Here is a 15,357-nt window from a genome sequence, read left to right on the forward strand (position 1 = left end):
AATAGACCGGCGATGCCAATTTACATGTTTCTTCTTCTACATTGACCTTTCCAATCAAACAGCAAACCCTCAACTTGGTTTGATTAAGTGATTAATTTTAACATTTCTATTTATTTGGACCAGCATAATCCCGAATTAAATTTCAACAGGCTTTCACAGATTTATGCTTGGCATCTGTCCATAATTCACAGATTCCAAAAGAATTCGCTGCGATATCCGACAATTGTTAGAAAATGGACGCATATTAAGATTAATTAATCTAATTTTAAAGCACATAAAACAAAAGCAATATTTTCAAAATTTTCTCCAATTAAACATAGTGTCATCTGTTAATATTTATGCATTTCTAAACGTACATTCTGTTTGCTGCGTGAAATTTGTTTCAGCTAGTTTATATTCCAGTTCTCATTTCCACCTTCGAAGATGGTGCAATTTCTTGATCCTGTTCGACCTAAAGTAACTGGGATATGTTAACCAACACATTTAATACTTCAAGCACAAGATCATCGAAAAAGTTATTGAAATTACGTACTGGCTACAAGTTATCCTGGCATCAACCAGCATGACAATCTCTCACCACATAAATTAATTCAGGTTCCAAATGAGTTGGAATAACCAAAGTCTACATGAACACAACACAGAACAATCCCCAAATTCTACATGAAGACTTGTCGACCGTTCCTTGCATATCTCCATCACTATGGCATTGTGGCAAATGCTCTGAATCAGAATCACCTCTCTGTCGTTGCATCACTTGTCTTTTCGTTAGACGACTGTCGAACAAATTGTCCACGAAGTCGAGGTCGTTGTTCAGCTAATTTCTTTCTGCTCTGATATCGAACCTAAATTAAAACGACGTTGAGTTAGCTCCACAAGACAAATATATCATCCAAATACTAGAAAACCCTTACTCTACTGAGTTTGACACAAATAGCTCTTCTAAATGTTAGGGAGTACTGGTTTTAAAGATTGTGTTTTTTTTTTATTTTCATTTCACTAGTTACAAAACTGGTCTTATTTTCACTTTGTTTCATACTTTCAAATGTAGTATATGAAATTACAAAAAGAAAAAAAAATTGCCTTCATTTCATGTTTGAATGTTTGAAATAAGAAATAAATTGAATAAACGTACATGTTTAATTCATAGAGTAAACAAGAAATGAAATTAGAAGCGCTTTCTCAAAAACACAAATAGATAGTGGTTAATGTGAATATTCTTGAAAAGTTTTATATTTAACAGAGTAACAGAGCAAGAAAATCCAATATCAAACCATGTGTGGCTAAGTAGTAAAAGAGATTACCTAATACTGTGAATCACAGGTGTAGCTCAGTAAAAATATAAAAATGATAGAGCTAATGGTTTAATTCCCTTGTTAGTACTCTATTTAAATAAATCCAAACACAGTAATTGACTCCTTAAAAGACACTTGAGCTTTACGAACCTTTTCGTGTATAAAGTGTTTATTAATAAAAGATCAAAAAATAGTCACTACAAAAAACTCGAGTAGATGCCTTTATTGGTTGACCAATTCGCACAGGAAGGGAAAAGAAAAGGGCGTGATCCGTTTTCTTATTTCTTGTTTCTTATCTTTGGTAATCTTGGGCAGATTTACTGCTTAGAAAACCCAGGCTAGCCATTACCTCCTTGCTGCTTACATCGAGATCAATTGTTGCCTAAAATTCTATGGAGTTTTCATCCACAACAAAACCGTAGCCACCTACACCATGACCACCCCTAGCTTGTCTTCATCACAGCCATCATGTTCAAAGCACTACGACCTGTTTATTTGGTAATTCAACCACCTCAACTGCTGCTGACCACACTTCACATCAACCACCCTTCTCGGGTCAGCGACCAGACTTCACATCAAATCTATACAACTGGCTACATCACATAGATTATAACCAGACCTGCCCTCCTGTGTGTACTTTTCAGAGCTTCTGGGGCACATGAAGATCAGATGTTGTCCTGCCATAGTCAGTTCTTGATACAATTGGCCCCTTTACTCTCATTGGCCTTACCTCTTTTGCAAGGTTATTGTCCTATTTGTGGCCATTAGTGGGACCCATCATCAAACCTTGGGCGCATATTCATATTTAAGCCCTATTTTTTGCTACTGCAGTGTCTGAAGGAGAGGACCCGACCGAGGTCAATCTCGAACTCAATATGGTCCAAAGTATACATGTCCAAAAACCCTCATTAATTTCGACATTGCCTTCTTCTAACTAGATCAATGGTTTAACTTGGTAGTGTACACAAAAAGCATACTAGCCAGGGTAAATTTTTGGTACGAAATCCATTTCAAGGTATTCTTGGGTGAAATTTTGGTGACATTGAGAAAAGGACAAAAGTATTTGAAAGGTCGGCACAATTTCAAGTATGGCTCAAAAGATTTATTAATTGTTATGAAGATCATTCTTGACAAAAGTTGATAGTTAACTTGGTAGAAGCATCTGTAAATCAGAAGAAAATTACTCTATGTAATGGAATTAGAGAAATCAAAAAACAGTGACTGAATCCAGATAGAATTAAACTCCTTCCAAATATGGAATAGACACTAAGATTGAAACTCTAAAATAATTCTGGAGGACTTAATTGATCCCTCTCACAATCTTCTATTTATAAAAATAAATTGATACACAAGTACATGATAAATAGGGTAACCCTAGACACAATATAATCATGATAAATAGGGTAATCCTAGACACAATATAATCATGATAAATAGGATAACCCTTGACACACTATAATGATGATAAAATAGGATAAATATTCTAACACTCTCCTTCAAGCTGGAGCATACAAATTGTATGTACCAAGCTTGGAACAAATAAACTCAATCCGAGGACCCCTTAATGACTTGGTCAATACATCTGCGAGTTGATCGTTTGACCCAATAAACTCAGTACATATTTCTTTGGTCAACAACTTTTCACGAACAAAATGACAATCAATTTCTATATGTTTAGTCCTCTCGTGAAACACTGGATTTGATGCAATGTTGAGAACAGCTTGATTGTCGCAATACATCTTCATAGTTTGGATGTCACAAAATATAACCTCTTGAAGGAATTGTTTCACCCATATAAGTTCATATGTTAGTGATGCCATTGCCCTATACTCGGCTTCCGCGGTTGATCGAGCTACTACATTTTGTTTCTTACTTTTCTATGAAATAATGTTTCCTCCCAGAAAAACACAATATCCTGTAGTAGACCGTCTATCAATAGGTGAACCTGCCCAATCTGCATCAAAATACCCAGAGACCTGAATGCTTCCTTTATTTTCATATAACAATCCTTGCCCGGGAGCCTTCTTTACATACCTTAGAATGCGAATGAGAGCTTTCCAATTGTCAACACATGGAGCCTGCATGAACTGACTAACCACTCCAACTGCAAAGGATAGATCTGGCCTTGTAATAGTGAGATAAATCAGTTTTCCAACCAGCCTCATATACCTCTCTGGATTGGAGAATAATTCACCTTCTTCTGTCCTTAATTTCTGGTTTGGGTCCATGGGACTGTCTACCGGTCTACAATCAATCATGCCTGTTTCTTGTAATATATCAAAAGCATACTTCCTTTGGGAGATTACAACTTCATCTTTTGATTGCGCTACTTCAATGCCTAAAAAGTATTTGAGACTTCCAAGATCCTTGGTTTGAAAATGTCTACACAAGTACTCTTTTAGTTGAGATATTCCAACAGCATCATTTCCTATAATGACAATATCATCAACATATACTATTAAGTGAACACATTTCCCGAGAGAAGAATGACAATAAAAAACTGAATAGTCTGCTTCACTGCGTTTTAGCCCAAATTTTTGAACAATGGAGCTAAACTTTCCAAACCAAGCACGTGGGGATTGCTTGAGGCCATATAGAGATCGATGCAATTTGCATACCATACTAGACTCCCCCTGAGCAACAAACCCAGGAGGTTGCTCCATATAAACTTCTTCCTCAAGATCACCATGTAGGAAGGCATTCTTGATATCCAATTGATGAAGTGGCCAGTGACGAATGGCTGCCATGGCAAAGAAGAGACGAATAGTAGTCATCTTGGCTACAGGAGAGAAAGTGTCACAATAATCAAGACCATAAACCTGAGTGTAACCTTTTGCAACAAGCCGAGCTTTGAGCCGATCAATTTTACCATCAGGGCCAACTTTAACTGCATACACCCATCGACCACCAACTGCCTTTTTTCCTGGGGGAAGGGGCACCAGCTCCCAAGTATTATTGTGGTCAAGAGCCTGCATTTCTGCAATCATAGCTTGTCGCCATCCAGGATGATCAAGTGCTTCTTTCACATTCTTGGGTATAACAACAGAGGACACTGAGGATAAAAGAGAAAAATAGGAGGGCGACAATCGATGATAGCTTAGAAAATTATAAATGGGACAAGGGTTTCGAGTGGAACGAGTACCTTTTCTGAGGGCAATAGGCCATGCTGAATCATTTGCACCAGGAGGCGTGGGAGGAGGTGACGAGGGAGAAGAATCTGAAGTAGGAGATTCACCATTGTCTTGGGGAGGTGGACTATCCATTGGGGCCCTGTATGGGATGATCTCAGTATGTGGAGAAACAGGTGTAGAAGGATTGTGATCAAGACTTGGAATGACAGAGACAGTGGAGCTATTTGACTCAGCCATTGGAATAGGAAGGATCTGCTGGAGGATAGAAACATCCTGAACAGATGGAGAGAAGTAAGGAGTCTGTTCCAAGAATGTGACATTGGCAGACATGTAATACTTCTTAGTTTCAGGAGAGTAACACCGATATCCTTTTTAAAGTCGAGAATAGCCTAAGAAGACACATTTGAGAGCGCGAGCGGAGAGTTTGTCTAGACCTGAAGACATGTCATGAACAAAACATACACAGCCAAACACTAGGGGAGATGTATGAAAGAGAGGATCATTAGGAAACAAAATGGAGAAAGGGACTTTATTATCAAGAGAGGAAGAGGGCATCCTATTAATAAGATAACATGCAGTTAAGATGGCATCCCCAGTGATGGACAGGAATATGGACACCAAGCAAAAGGGTACGAGCATTTTCAACCAAGTGTCTGTTTTTTCGTTTTGTTATACCATTTTGCTGTGGTGTATGAGGACAAGTAGACTGATGTAAGATACCTTGGGAACTCAAGATGGTAGAAAAGGAGGATGAGAAATACTCTTTTGCATTATCACTTCTTAATATTTTGATTACTTGACCAAATTGATTCTTGATTTCATTCAAAAAGGATGTAAAGATAGCTAACAATTCAGAACGATTTTTCATAAGATAAACCCAAGTACATCTTGAATATTCATCAATAAAGGTAACAAAACATCTAAAACCAAAGGAAAAGATACGACTAGGTCCCCATATATCAGAATGGATGATGGAAAAACTAGAATTACATATTGATTGAGACCTTTTAGGAAAGGAAGATCTAACATGTTTTCCTAATTGACATGACTCACATTCTAAGGTTTGGAGACCACTAAGTTCAGGACAAATCTTTTTTAATTTGGACAAATGAGGATGGCCAAGTCGATCATGTAGCACTTTAGGATTAGGAGCAGCAACACAGGACACCCTTGGACGAGATCCAAAATGGTATAATCCGCCAGCTTCATATCCTTCTCTAATCTGTCTCCCCGAACCACGCTCCTGTATAACAAAAGATTTATGATCAAAGGTTATTGAACAATTTAACATTTTAGTCAACTGGCTTAAGGAAATTAAATTAAAAGGACAATTAGGGACAAAAAGGACTGAGTTGAGATTGAGGGAGGGAGACAGAAACATGACCGACTCCTTTGGAAGAAGTTTTAGATCCATTTGCAAGGGTTATGAAATGAGGTTTTTCTCGAAAGGAAATAGATGAGAACAAAGAGGTATTACCAGAAATGTGATCAGAAGCACCTGAGTCAATTACCCATGAATTTTGACCTTCCATAGATTGAGAAACGCAGGCTGTTGATGTATTGGGAGATTGAGATGGTTGTGCCAAGCTGTTAGACTTTAACCTTAAATAGTCTTGATATTCATCCTCATAAAACATAGAAGTGGAAGTTTCTGTCTTCGAAGTGGAAGTTTCAGTCTTCGAAATATTGGCGGTTTTGGAAGGAAACCATGTAAGAAGTAGCCATTCTCTTGAGTATGACCCATCCTTTTACAGTATGTGCATTGAGGATGTCCCCGACCTCCTCGTCCTCCTCCTCTAGTGCCACGTCCTCCTCTTCCTCGTGTGGCAACAATGACAGATGGTTCCACTAGTTCATGCGCTTCTTGAGTTTGAGGTACCGGGACACGCAAAAGGCGAGTGGTCAATGTTTCCATAGAGGGGACCTCATGACTAGTTAGAAGTTGATCTCTGAGATGATCAAAATCGGGATATAGGGCACGAAGGATCAACACCATGTAAAATTTGTCTAATTTCTTTTTTATATCCTTTAATGGATCTACTTCCAAAAACATCCTAAGTTCTTCGACAGCAGATTGGGCTTTGGCCATGAAGGACACCATATCATGGTCTGTCATTTTAAGAGATGCAAGCTTGTTCGTAGTGTCATAGAGACGTTGAATATCGTTGGCATAAATGCTTTGGGCTTTCTTCCAAAAGGAGTGACAAGTTTTGAAAGTCCTCAAAGATACAAGAAGTTTGGGTTCCACTGATTGCCATAACAAGGCACACAACTGAAAATCTGCTTGTTTCCACTGATTAGCTTTTTCAGTAGGCACATGGCTTCCATCTCGCTCAAGGTGGTCATAATGCCCTTGGCCAAGGAACCACATTTCAACGGCAGCAGACCATGATAGATAATTTTTTCCATTTAGCTTCTCGGAGGTAATTGATGGACTTCCAGAGAAGGAAAGAGTACTGCCAGACGCCATTTATGAAGAAGACGAATAGTACTAGTGAGGAACAAGAAAACCCTAAGGGTTTAGACGAAGGAAACTGTGACAGTGATGGATGACGGTGGCCGGCGGCGACGGTGGCCGGACAGTGGCCGGCGACGACGATGGTGGATGGTAGACGGTGGCCGGTGGCAGGCAGCGGCGGGCGGGCGACGAAGAACTGTGGCGCCGGACAGATATATATTACGAGACAGAAACCAGAGCGGGATCGACCCGCTCTGATACCAACTTAAGATTGAAACTGTAAAATAATTCTTGAGGGCTTAATTGATCCCTCTCACAATCTTCTATTTATAAGAATAAATTGATACACAAGTACATGATAAATAGGGTAACCCTAGACACAATATAATCATGATAAATAGGGTAATCCTAGACACAATATAATCATGATAAATAGGGTAACCCTTGACACACTATAATGATGATAAAATAGGATAAATATCCTAACACAAGTAAAAACAAACCCCTGGATGATGAGAAGAGCCAGCCTCTACTCAAAATCACCATCAAAAACTTTGAAAGACCCCCACCCCCAAACGCATTTTCATTTGGGTTCCCTACTTATATACCCCTTTTCTCTCTCCCTTTAGCATTGCAGAAAAATTGGTTTAGCATGATATGACAACATTGAGAAAAGATAAAGGACTTTACGATGAAGTTAGGCGTTAATATAAAGTCTATCAGCTTTAGAAAATGCAAAGAACCGTTGCGCAATATAATCAATCGTACAAGCAGTTGTGTGCCATTACACAGATTGTTGATTGGTGGGCAAAGCAGTCGCAGAATCTCCAAAATACCCTTATTTTGTTATGGTAATTTCAAAAATTAACATACTTATTTAGGTAAGTTTCTAAAACTATTTTCTCTCGTGCAAGCCAATTCTTTCTTCTATACCCAAACCTTCACTCCCATCTGCACACTATTTTATTCTCCAGCAACCAAGTTCTTTTCCAACTAATTGACCATTAGGCAACGCTTCATTTTTTCTTTCAGGTTTCTTATTTTCTTTATTTTCCATATTCTTTGCTCTGTTTTTCTATAAAACTCACGTTAAGCATCATTATGCTGACACCCCAAACGACAATCATTTGTCATCATATGAAAATTTATTAAACAAAAGGATAAACCTTGTTACGTACCCGAGTAGGACACGTAATTAAACACAATCACAGTAGATAGAAAAAACAATGACTGAATGATAATGAAGGAATGAATTTCTTTTATTGATAGTAATATCTGAATAAACAAAAGTAAACAAGGGTAATTGGAAGCATAACCTCCTTCAATTACTTGGGAGCATAACCTCCCTCACAGGAACATAACCTCTCTCACAAGAGCATAACCGCCCTCACAGGAACATAACCGCCCGTCAACAAAACTCAATAATAAAAAACATGCCCTAAACAATAGCATCTAGCTTTATTTATATTAAATATTTCCCTAGAATATAATTCTATTTACTATAATTAAGTTATACTGAATATTTCTCTAGAATATAATTCTATTTACTATAATTAACTTATACTGAATATTTTTCTAGGATATAATTTTGTACTATAATTAACTTATACTGAATATTTCCCTAGGATATAGCTCTATTTACTATAAATAACTTATACTGAATATTTTCCTAGGATATAGCTCTATTACTATAATTAACTTATATTGAATATTTCCCTAGGATATGGCCTTATTTCCTATAATTATTTCCCGCCCATCCTAACTGTTGTCCCAGTTAGGATAGTCACTCTTCAACCGATCGGCTCTACCTCTTCACCGCCTTCCGTTCGGCTTGCTTCCCCCTGTCTCCTACCGTTCGACTCCAACTCTTACCCACCTTCCACCGTTCAGCTTGCTTCCCCCTGCTTCCTATCGTTCGGCTCCAACTCTTCACCACCTTCCACCGTTTGGCTTGCTTCCCTTTGCCTCCTACCGTTCGGCTCCCGTGCCTTCTACCATTTGGCTCTCGTGCCCTCTATCTTATCACGTAGTATCCTATCAAACCCATTCTTTGTTTTTTTACTCTCTTTCCCTTTTTTCTGTTCATTGCATTTGTTATGATTAATTTCTCTGTTTTGTTATTTTTTATTTACTTATTTTCCCTTTTATCCCTCTTTTTAATTTTTTTTTCTCTGTCCTATCCTCTTTTTGTTTTTTCCTATGTCTGTGTTTCTTTTTCTAGATTTTGGGTCGTTTTTGTATTCTATCCAGCAAAAACAACTATGGCATCTTTCTCCTATCAAAACACCGAAAATAAAGAGATTCCACATAAAAAATAGCAAACTCAACTGCTAGCACATCAATGGCATCTTCAACTGCAGTGTTAAAGCTACAAGTAAAAATATTGACAAAGCATTTAAGTGGAACATCTTAAAAGTGTGACACGTGCTTTTTGTGGAAAAGCATCTAGTGGGCGAATTACAAGAGCCCCAATCATCAAATCAGAAAGAGAGAAAATGTGAATGCTATTGGAGATCAGCGCATATCAATCAGAATCTGTTGGAGATCAGCACATATCAATCAGAATAATTCAATTCTGATTTGTACAGCTGATAATAAAATTCAATGTAAATAAGATCAGTTTTAATTCCTTATTTAGGTAGAGCATTTATAGGGAGAATTATTTTCCTGATTTTTAGGGATAGATTAGTGTTCAGATTTATTCCCTTTATTCTATTTATACTTTTTTTGTATTTTTCCAAAATCAGAAAGTATACATCATATTTTCCACAAGGTATCAGAGCTCGATCTGAACCATCCCTAACCTAGCACTAACAACCATGGGAGAGAACAAGGCAGAAGGTTTGAACCAGTTCAGTCGAAGGGGCTGCTCTTCCTATCATTGGTGATAAATTGAATATCAAGAACGCCCCCAATGGGTACGATCAGTTAAGATCTTACTTTAAGAAAAAGGGAATGAAGATTACACACAGGAGATTCCAAGTGTCCAGAAAAGGATGACCCCAACCTCAACAAATGACAACTAGAAAACAGTTTGGTCATGTTACGGTTGCTTGACATCATGACCAATGAAATTGGGGAAAATTTCATGTACTATGGCCCTGCCAAGGAGATGTGGGATGTAGTGAAATAAACCTACTCAAATGTGGACAAATATGTCTGCATTATTTGAGATTAATTGAATATAGTAAAACTAAGTATAGGATTAGTAGAAAATAGGACTGATTTTCATTATTCTAAATCATAAAATATACATTCTCATATCCTCGATTTGTAACAATTTAATTCTCTTAAAAAAGGGAAATAGGAAAACTAAGGAAACAAAATAAAATAGAAGATTATACATTTATTTTCTCTAATTAGGAAGATTCTAAATATATCTTCTCTAATTATAACACTCCCCCTCATGTTGGTAAATGAATATCAATCATTCCCAACTTGCCTACAAGGTCTTGAAATCTGCTATTTGAAGTTCTGTAGGAACATGAGTTGTAATCACAAAGCCTCTGTCAAGATTATCTTTGATGAAATGTCTGTCAATCTCAATGTGTTTGGTTCTGTCATGCTGTACTGGATTATGGGCTATGTTCATGGTAGACTTCTTGTCACAGTGTAGTTGCACCGAGTTCTCCACTTTGACTTTAAAATCATCCAAAATGATTTTCATCCAGAATCCTTCACACATTCCTTGAGCAAGAGCTGGAAATTCAGCTTCTGCACTAGAACGGGATACTCTACTTGCTTTTTGCTTCTCCATGATGTTACTAGACTATCTCCAAGAAACACACAATACCCAGAAGTAGATTTTCTGTTAGTAATAGAACCTGCATAGTCAGCATCAGTATATATCTTCATAGTCCATGTGTCTTCCCTTAATAATAGCCCCTTTCCTGGACTTGGCTCAAAGTATTGGAGAATTTTGTCAACTGCTTGCATGTGTCTCTCTCTTGGATCATGCATAAATTGGCTCATTGCATGTGTCTCTCTCTTGGATCATGCATAAATTGGCTCACTACACTAACTGCATAAGCAGTGTCTAGTCTTGTGTGTGATAGATAAATCAATTTTCCTACCAATCTCTGATATTGGGCCTTCTCTACAGGAGCACTTTCTTCACTTCCAATCCTGTGATTCTGTTCTATAGGAACATTTGAGGTTCTACATCCCAATTTTCATATTTCTTTGAGGAGATCAAGTATATATTTCCTTTGGGAGATGAAAATTCCGTTCTTGGAGTAGGCAACCTCTATTCCAAGAAAATATTTGAGTTTTCCTAGGTCTTTCATTTCAAATTAAGCTGCGAATTTATCTTTTAATGCCAATTTTTCTATTTCATCATCTCCTGCAATAATCATATCATCTACATAGACAAACAATAAAGTGAGTTTACCTGTAGAAGAGTGCTATATGAATAGAGTGTGATCTCCTTGGCTTTGTCTGTATCCCAAGGAAACCATTGCTTTTGTAAATCTTCCAAACCATGCTATAGGTGATTGCTTAAGCCCATACAATGCTTTCTTCAAGAGGCATACCTTGTTTCTTTCATTTTTCACTTCAAAGCTTGGGGAATCTCCATGTACACTTCCTCTTCTAGATTTCCATGAAGAAAGGCATTCTTCACATCTAGCTGGTGTAAGTCTCATCCAAAATGAGCAGCCAAAGCGAGAATAACTCGAACTGTATTCATATTTGCCACTGGGGCAAATGTCTCCTCATAGTCAATCCCATACGTTTGGGTATATCCTTTTGCCACCAATCTAGCTTTATATTTTTCTATTGTCCCATCTGCCTTATGTTTCACTATGAATATCCATCTACACCCTACTGCCTTCTTGTCTCTTGACTTATCAACAATCTCCCAAGTTGAATTTCTTTCTAATGCATTCATCTCTTCTTTCATGGCTTGATTCCAATGTTCAAGTTTCATGGCCTCCTCGATTGAGGTAGGAATTTTTGTGGCATCAATGGCAGCAATAAAAATAAAACTTTTGTGCTTATCAGAGAGATTGTTAGTGCAAACATACTGAGAAATAGGATATTTAGCACATGATCTTCTTCTTTCCTTTCTCAATGCATTGGGTAAATCCTCAGTAATACTTACCTCCTCCTCATTGATATCTTCAAGGATCCTCATCTCCGGATTAGACAATTTTTCTTACTCGAGAGTCGAAGTGGGTTGTTTTCTTCTTTCATATTTTTTGCCAAAAAATTTGTCTTCTTCTTTCTCATTGTGGACTATGGTAGCTTCATTGCTCAGGTCTTGGATATCCTACAAAGACAAACATGGTAATAACAAGAGAGTTCATCCACTTCAAGTGCTTTCTCCCCTGAAGTGGTAGACTGACATAAAAGGATTGTGTTTCATGAAAGGTGACATCCATGGTGATAAAGATACGACGACTCTGAGGATGATAACATTTGTACCCTTTTTAATTAGAAGGATACCCAATAAAGACACATTTAAGAGCTCTGGGATCTAATTTACCACGGTTAGGATGATGAGAGTGAACATAAACAACACATCCAAAGACTCGACTAGGTAGACTTGTTATTAGGGGAGAAGTAGGAACAAAAGACAATAGACTCTATAGGACTAATGTTATTTAAGATATGAGTGGGTAACCTGTTGATGAGATAGGTGGCAGTTAACACACCTTCTCCCCAGTAATTTTTTGGAACAGACATTTGAAAAAGAAGATGACGATTCTTTCTTTCTGCAACCCCATTTTGTTGAGGGGTGCTAACATAGATTAGTTCATGAACAATACCATTATGAGACAAAAAATTGAGAAATTCATGATTCACATATTCAGTACCATTATCAGACCTGATTCTTTTGATATTTTTTCCAACTTGATTTTGGAAAAGACGGAAAAAACTGACAAAAATTTGAAAAACTTCGGATATATTTTTCATGAGGTATGTCCACGTGACATGAGTACAATCGCAAATAAAGATAACGAACCATTTGGCTTCGAAAATAGAATCCATGATCAGAATGAATTAAATCAAATGGAGACATACTCTTTTTATCACTACAGGATAAGATGCACGATGGTGTTTTGACAATTGACAAATATCACAAATAAAAGACTTAACTGACTCTTTAGTAAACAAATGGGAAACAAGGACTTGATAAGACTAAATGAAGGATGCCCAAGCCTTTGATGACGTAACCATATTTGGGAATTTGCCCACGTCTCAGATGTAGCTTGTTGATTCATGATTTTTGTGTATCTTTGGTCATCAAACTCTAAAAAATACAACTCACTCTGCTCCTTAGCAATTAAAATCGTCTTCCCCGTGGCAAGGTCCTCAAAAACACAATAAGTTGGAAAAAATGTTACTGAACAATTTAAATCCTTTGAGTTTTTGCACAGAGATAAGACTATTAGCTAATTGAGGAACGTGTAAAACATCCTTCAATAGAATAGATGAGTCCAAAATTATATTCCCAGAGCCGCATATATGTATACCTTGACCATTCGCAACTGTAATAAGTTGTTCTTTATTTCTTTTACAATGAGTCGAAGGACACACTAAAAGGTGTCATATGATCAGTTGCACCTGAATCAAGGATCCAAATACCTTGAGACACATGACCAACAGTATTGAGACAAATCTTACCTTTTTATGGACAGAGTACATGATCTAGAGGGCTTACTCATTGATTCAACCATTGCTTTCAAGCGCATGGGGACGCGTGGTGGCTTCTCTCCCGGAGCGACTTTCGGCGTTGTGGTCGCCACCTTTCTGCCCTATCAACGACCCCAACTAGCAACAGCGTTGGTCGAACAGCAGCAGTGGTGCAGCAGTAGAATGGAGCTCCAAGATTTGGAGCTCTGACACCAAGTAGAAAATAGGATTGATTTTTATTATTCTAAATCATAAAAAATACATTCTCATATCCTCTATTTCTAACAATCTAATTCTCCTAAAAAAGGGAAATAGGGAAACTAGGGTAACAAAATAAAATAGAAGATTATATATCTATTTTCTCTAATTAGGAAGATTCTAAAGATATCTTCTCTAATTACAACAGGATTAATCTCCATTGTGTCTAAAACACATATAGGGTAATATATTTATAATGAAGAATGATACAAGTATATATGGCAACAAAACATATATATGGTAAATAGAAAATATTGTTAAAAAAAAATATCAACAATATCTACCAATATCAAACAATAGCAAAAGTCTATGTTTCCCTAATTAACATAAAACATGATATATCTAAGAAAGCATACTTCATGAAATGCGACAAGGTGATTTCTCAGTCACTGAGTATTTTAATACACTCAGTAAACATTGGCAACAATTGGATAGACTACATTCGTTAAAGGCCCAACAATGGCAACAACAGGGAACCAGCTTTGTCCACCTTGTTAGTTTCCTTCGTCTCATGTTTTTGTTGCGTTTTGGGATTGCTTGAAGCACCTCCTTTTGTGATTATGGAGACCCTTTGAAGGGATCTATAGAGTGGGGCAAATGGCCTAAGCTAGTGCTTACGAGTGAAAATGGCCATAAGACAATGAATGGTATGCATCAAACGATACCTTGTTAAGGTAGTTTTGAGCTAAAAGGAGGTAGGATCCTTTCCAACTTGACACTATGCTTTGAAAGGTGGTGTTAGAGAGTAGACAAAGGTTATGAGTCGTAACTTATATGCATGGTGATATGTTAGCTCATGTGTCGAACAATGTATTTGAAATTTTTGATGTGATATACATGTATGTACATTCGTTTTTCTTTTAGTTAACTTACCCTTTTTGCTTCATGTTTGTGATCTTTGTTGCAATTACCGTGTTGGAAAATGCGAGCAGACAATACAACAGGTGCTAAGGATGGTTGGCAATAGCGAAAGCAAGAGGCCTTTGTAGTGTAGTTAAAATTTTTGTAACAAATCATGTTTTGTAAAACCTCTTTTAAATGTTAATTAGAGGAATGGATTAAATGTGTATGTTAAATTTCCTATAGATGGGCTATAATGCAGTAGACATGTCTGCAGGGCTATGATTCATTAGACAAGGGATATGAATGGCATTGTACGGGTAATGTGACACTCAATTGCGGGGTTTTACATTGGACTTTACCTCCTCCAAGCTAAAGCATTAGAAGTTGAACCCAATACCAACTATTGTGCAACAGTACCTCCAAATAGTAAAAGTTGTGCCATATTGTGGCATTATCGGCGAGGCCACCCAAACTTTACATACTTGAAAAGAATGTTTTCAACATTATTCATTAAAAATCAGGAGTTGTTTCAAGGTGAAATAATGCAATTGTTCAGACATACCCACCTCAATACTATAAACTGTCTCAACCTTTATCCCTTATTCATAGGGATATATAGGTCCATCCCAGGCAAAAAATGTCACTAGATCAAAGATGGTTTGTCACCCTCATTGAGGATCACAAACATGTCATTTGGGTTTTCCTAGTGAAGGATAAATCAAAAGTTGGTAGAATATTT

The 15,357-nt window shown here is 37.3% G+C and overlaps 1 protein-coding gene across 6 annotated transcripts in view; it reads right to left on the reverse strand.

The window, feature by feature from the left end:
- Window positions 1-503: 503 nt before the first annotated feature.
- The window catches only part of LOC108320232 (two-component response regulator-like APRR7), a 41,437-nt gene continuing 26,583 nt past the window's right edge, over window positions 504-15,357 (reverse strand). For all 6 annotated transcript variants that reach the window (XR_008248125.1, XR_008248124.1, XM_017551603.2 and 3 more), the window contains one exon: window positions 504-842. Coding sequence is in view for 4 of the 6 variants with exons in the window: in XM_017551603.2 (XP_017407092.2) it covers window positions 732-842 (111 nt within the window). In the remaining 2 variants the exon portion in view is untranslated. The remainder of the gene's footprint in view (window positions 843-15,357) is intronic.

The sequence above is a fragment of the Vigna angularis genome, chromosome 3 (genome assembly GCF_016808095.1).
Source record: "Vigna angularis cultivar LongXiaoDou No.4 chromosome 3, ASM1680809v1, whole genome shotgun sequence".
In the NCBI taxonomy this organism is placed as follows: domain Eukaryota; kingdom Viridiplantae; phylum Streptophyta; class Magnoliopsida; order Fabales; family Fabaceae; genus Vigna; species Vigna angularis.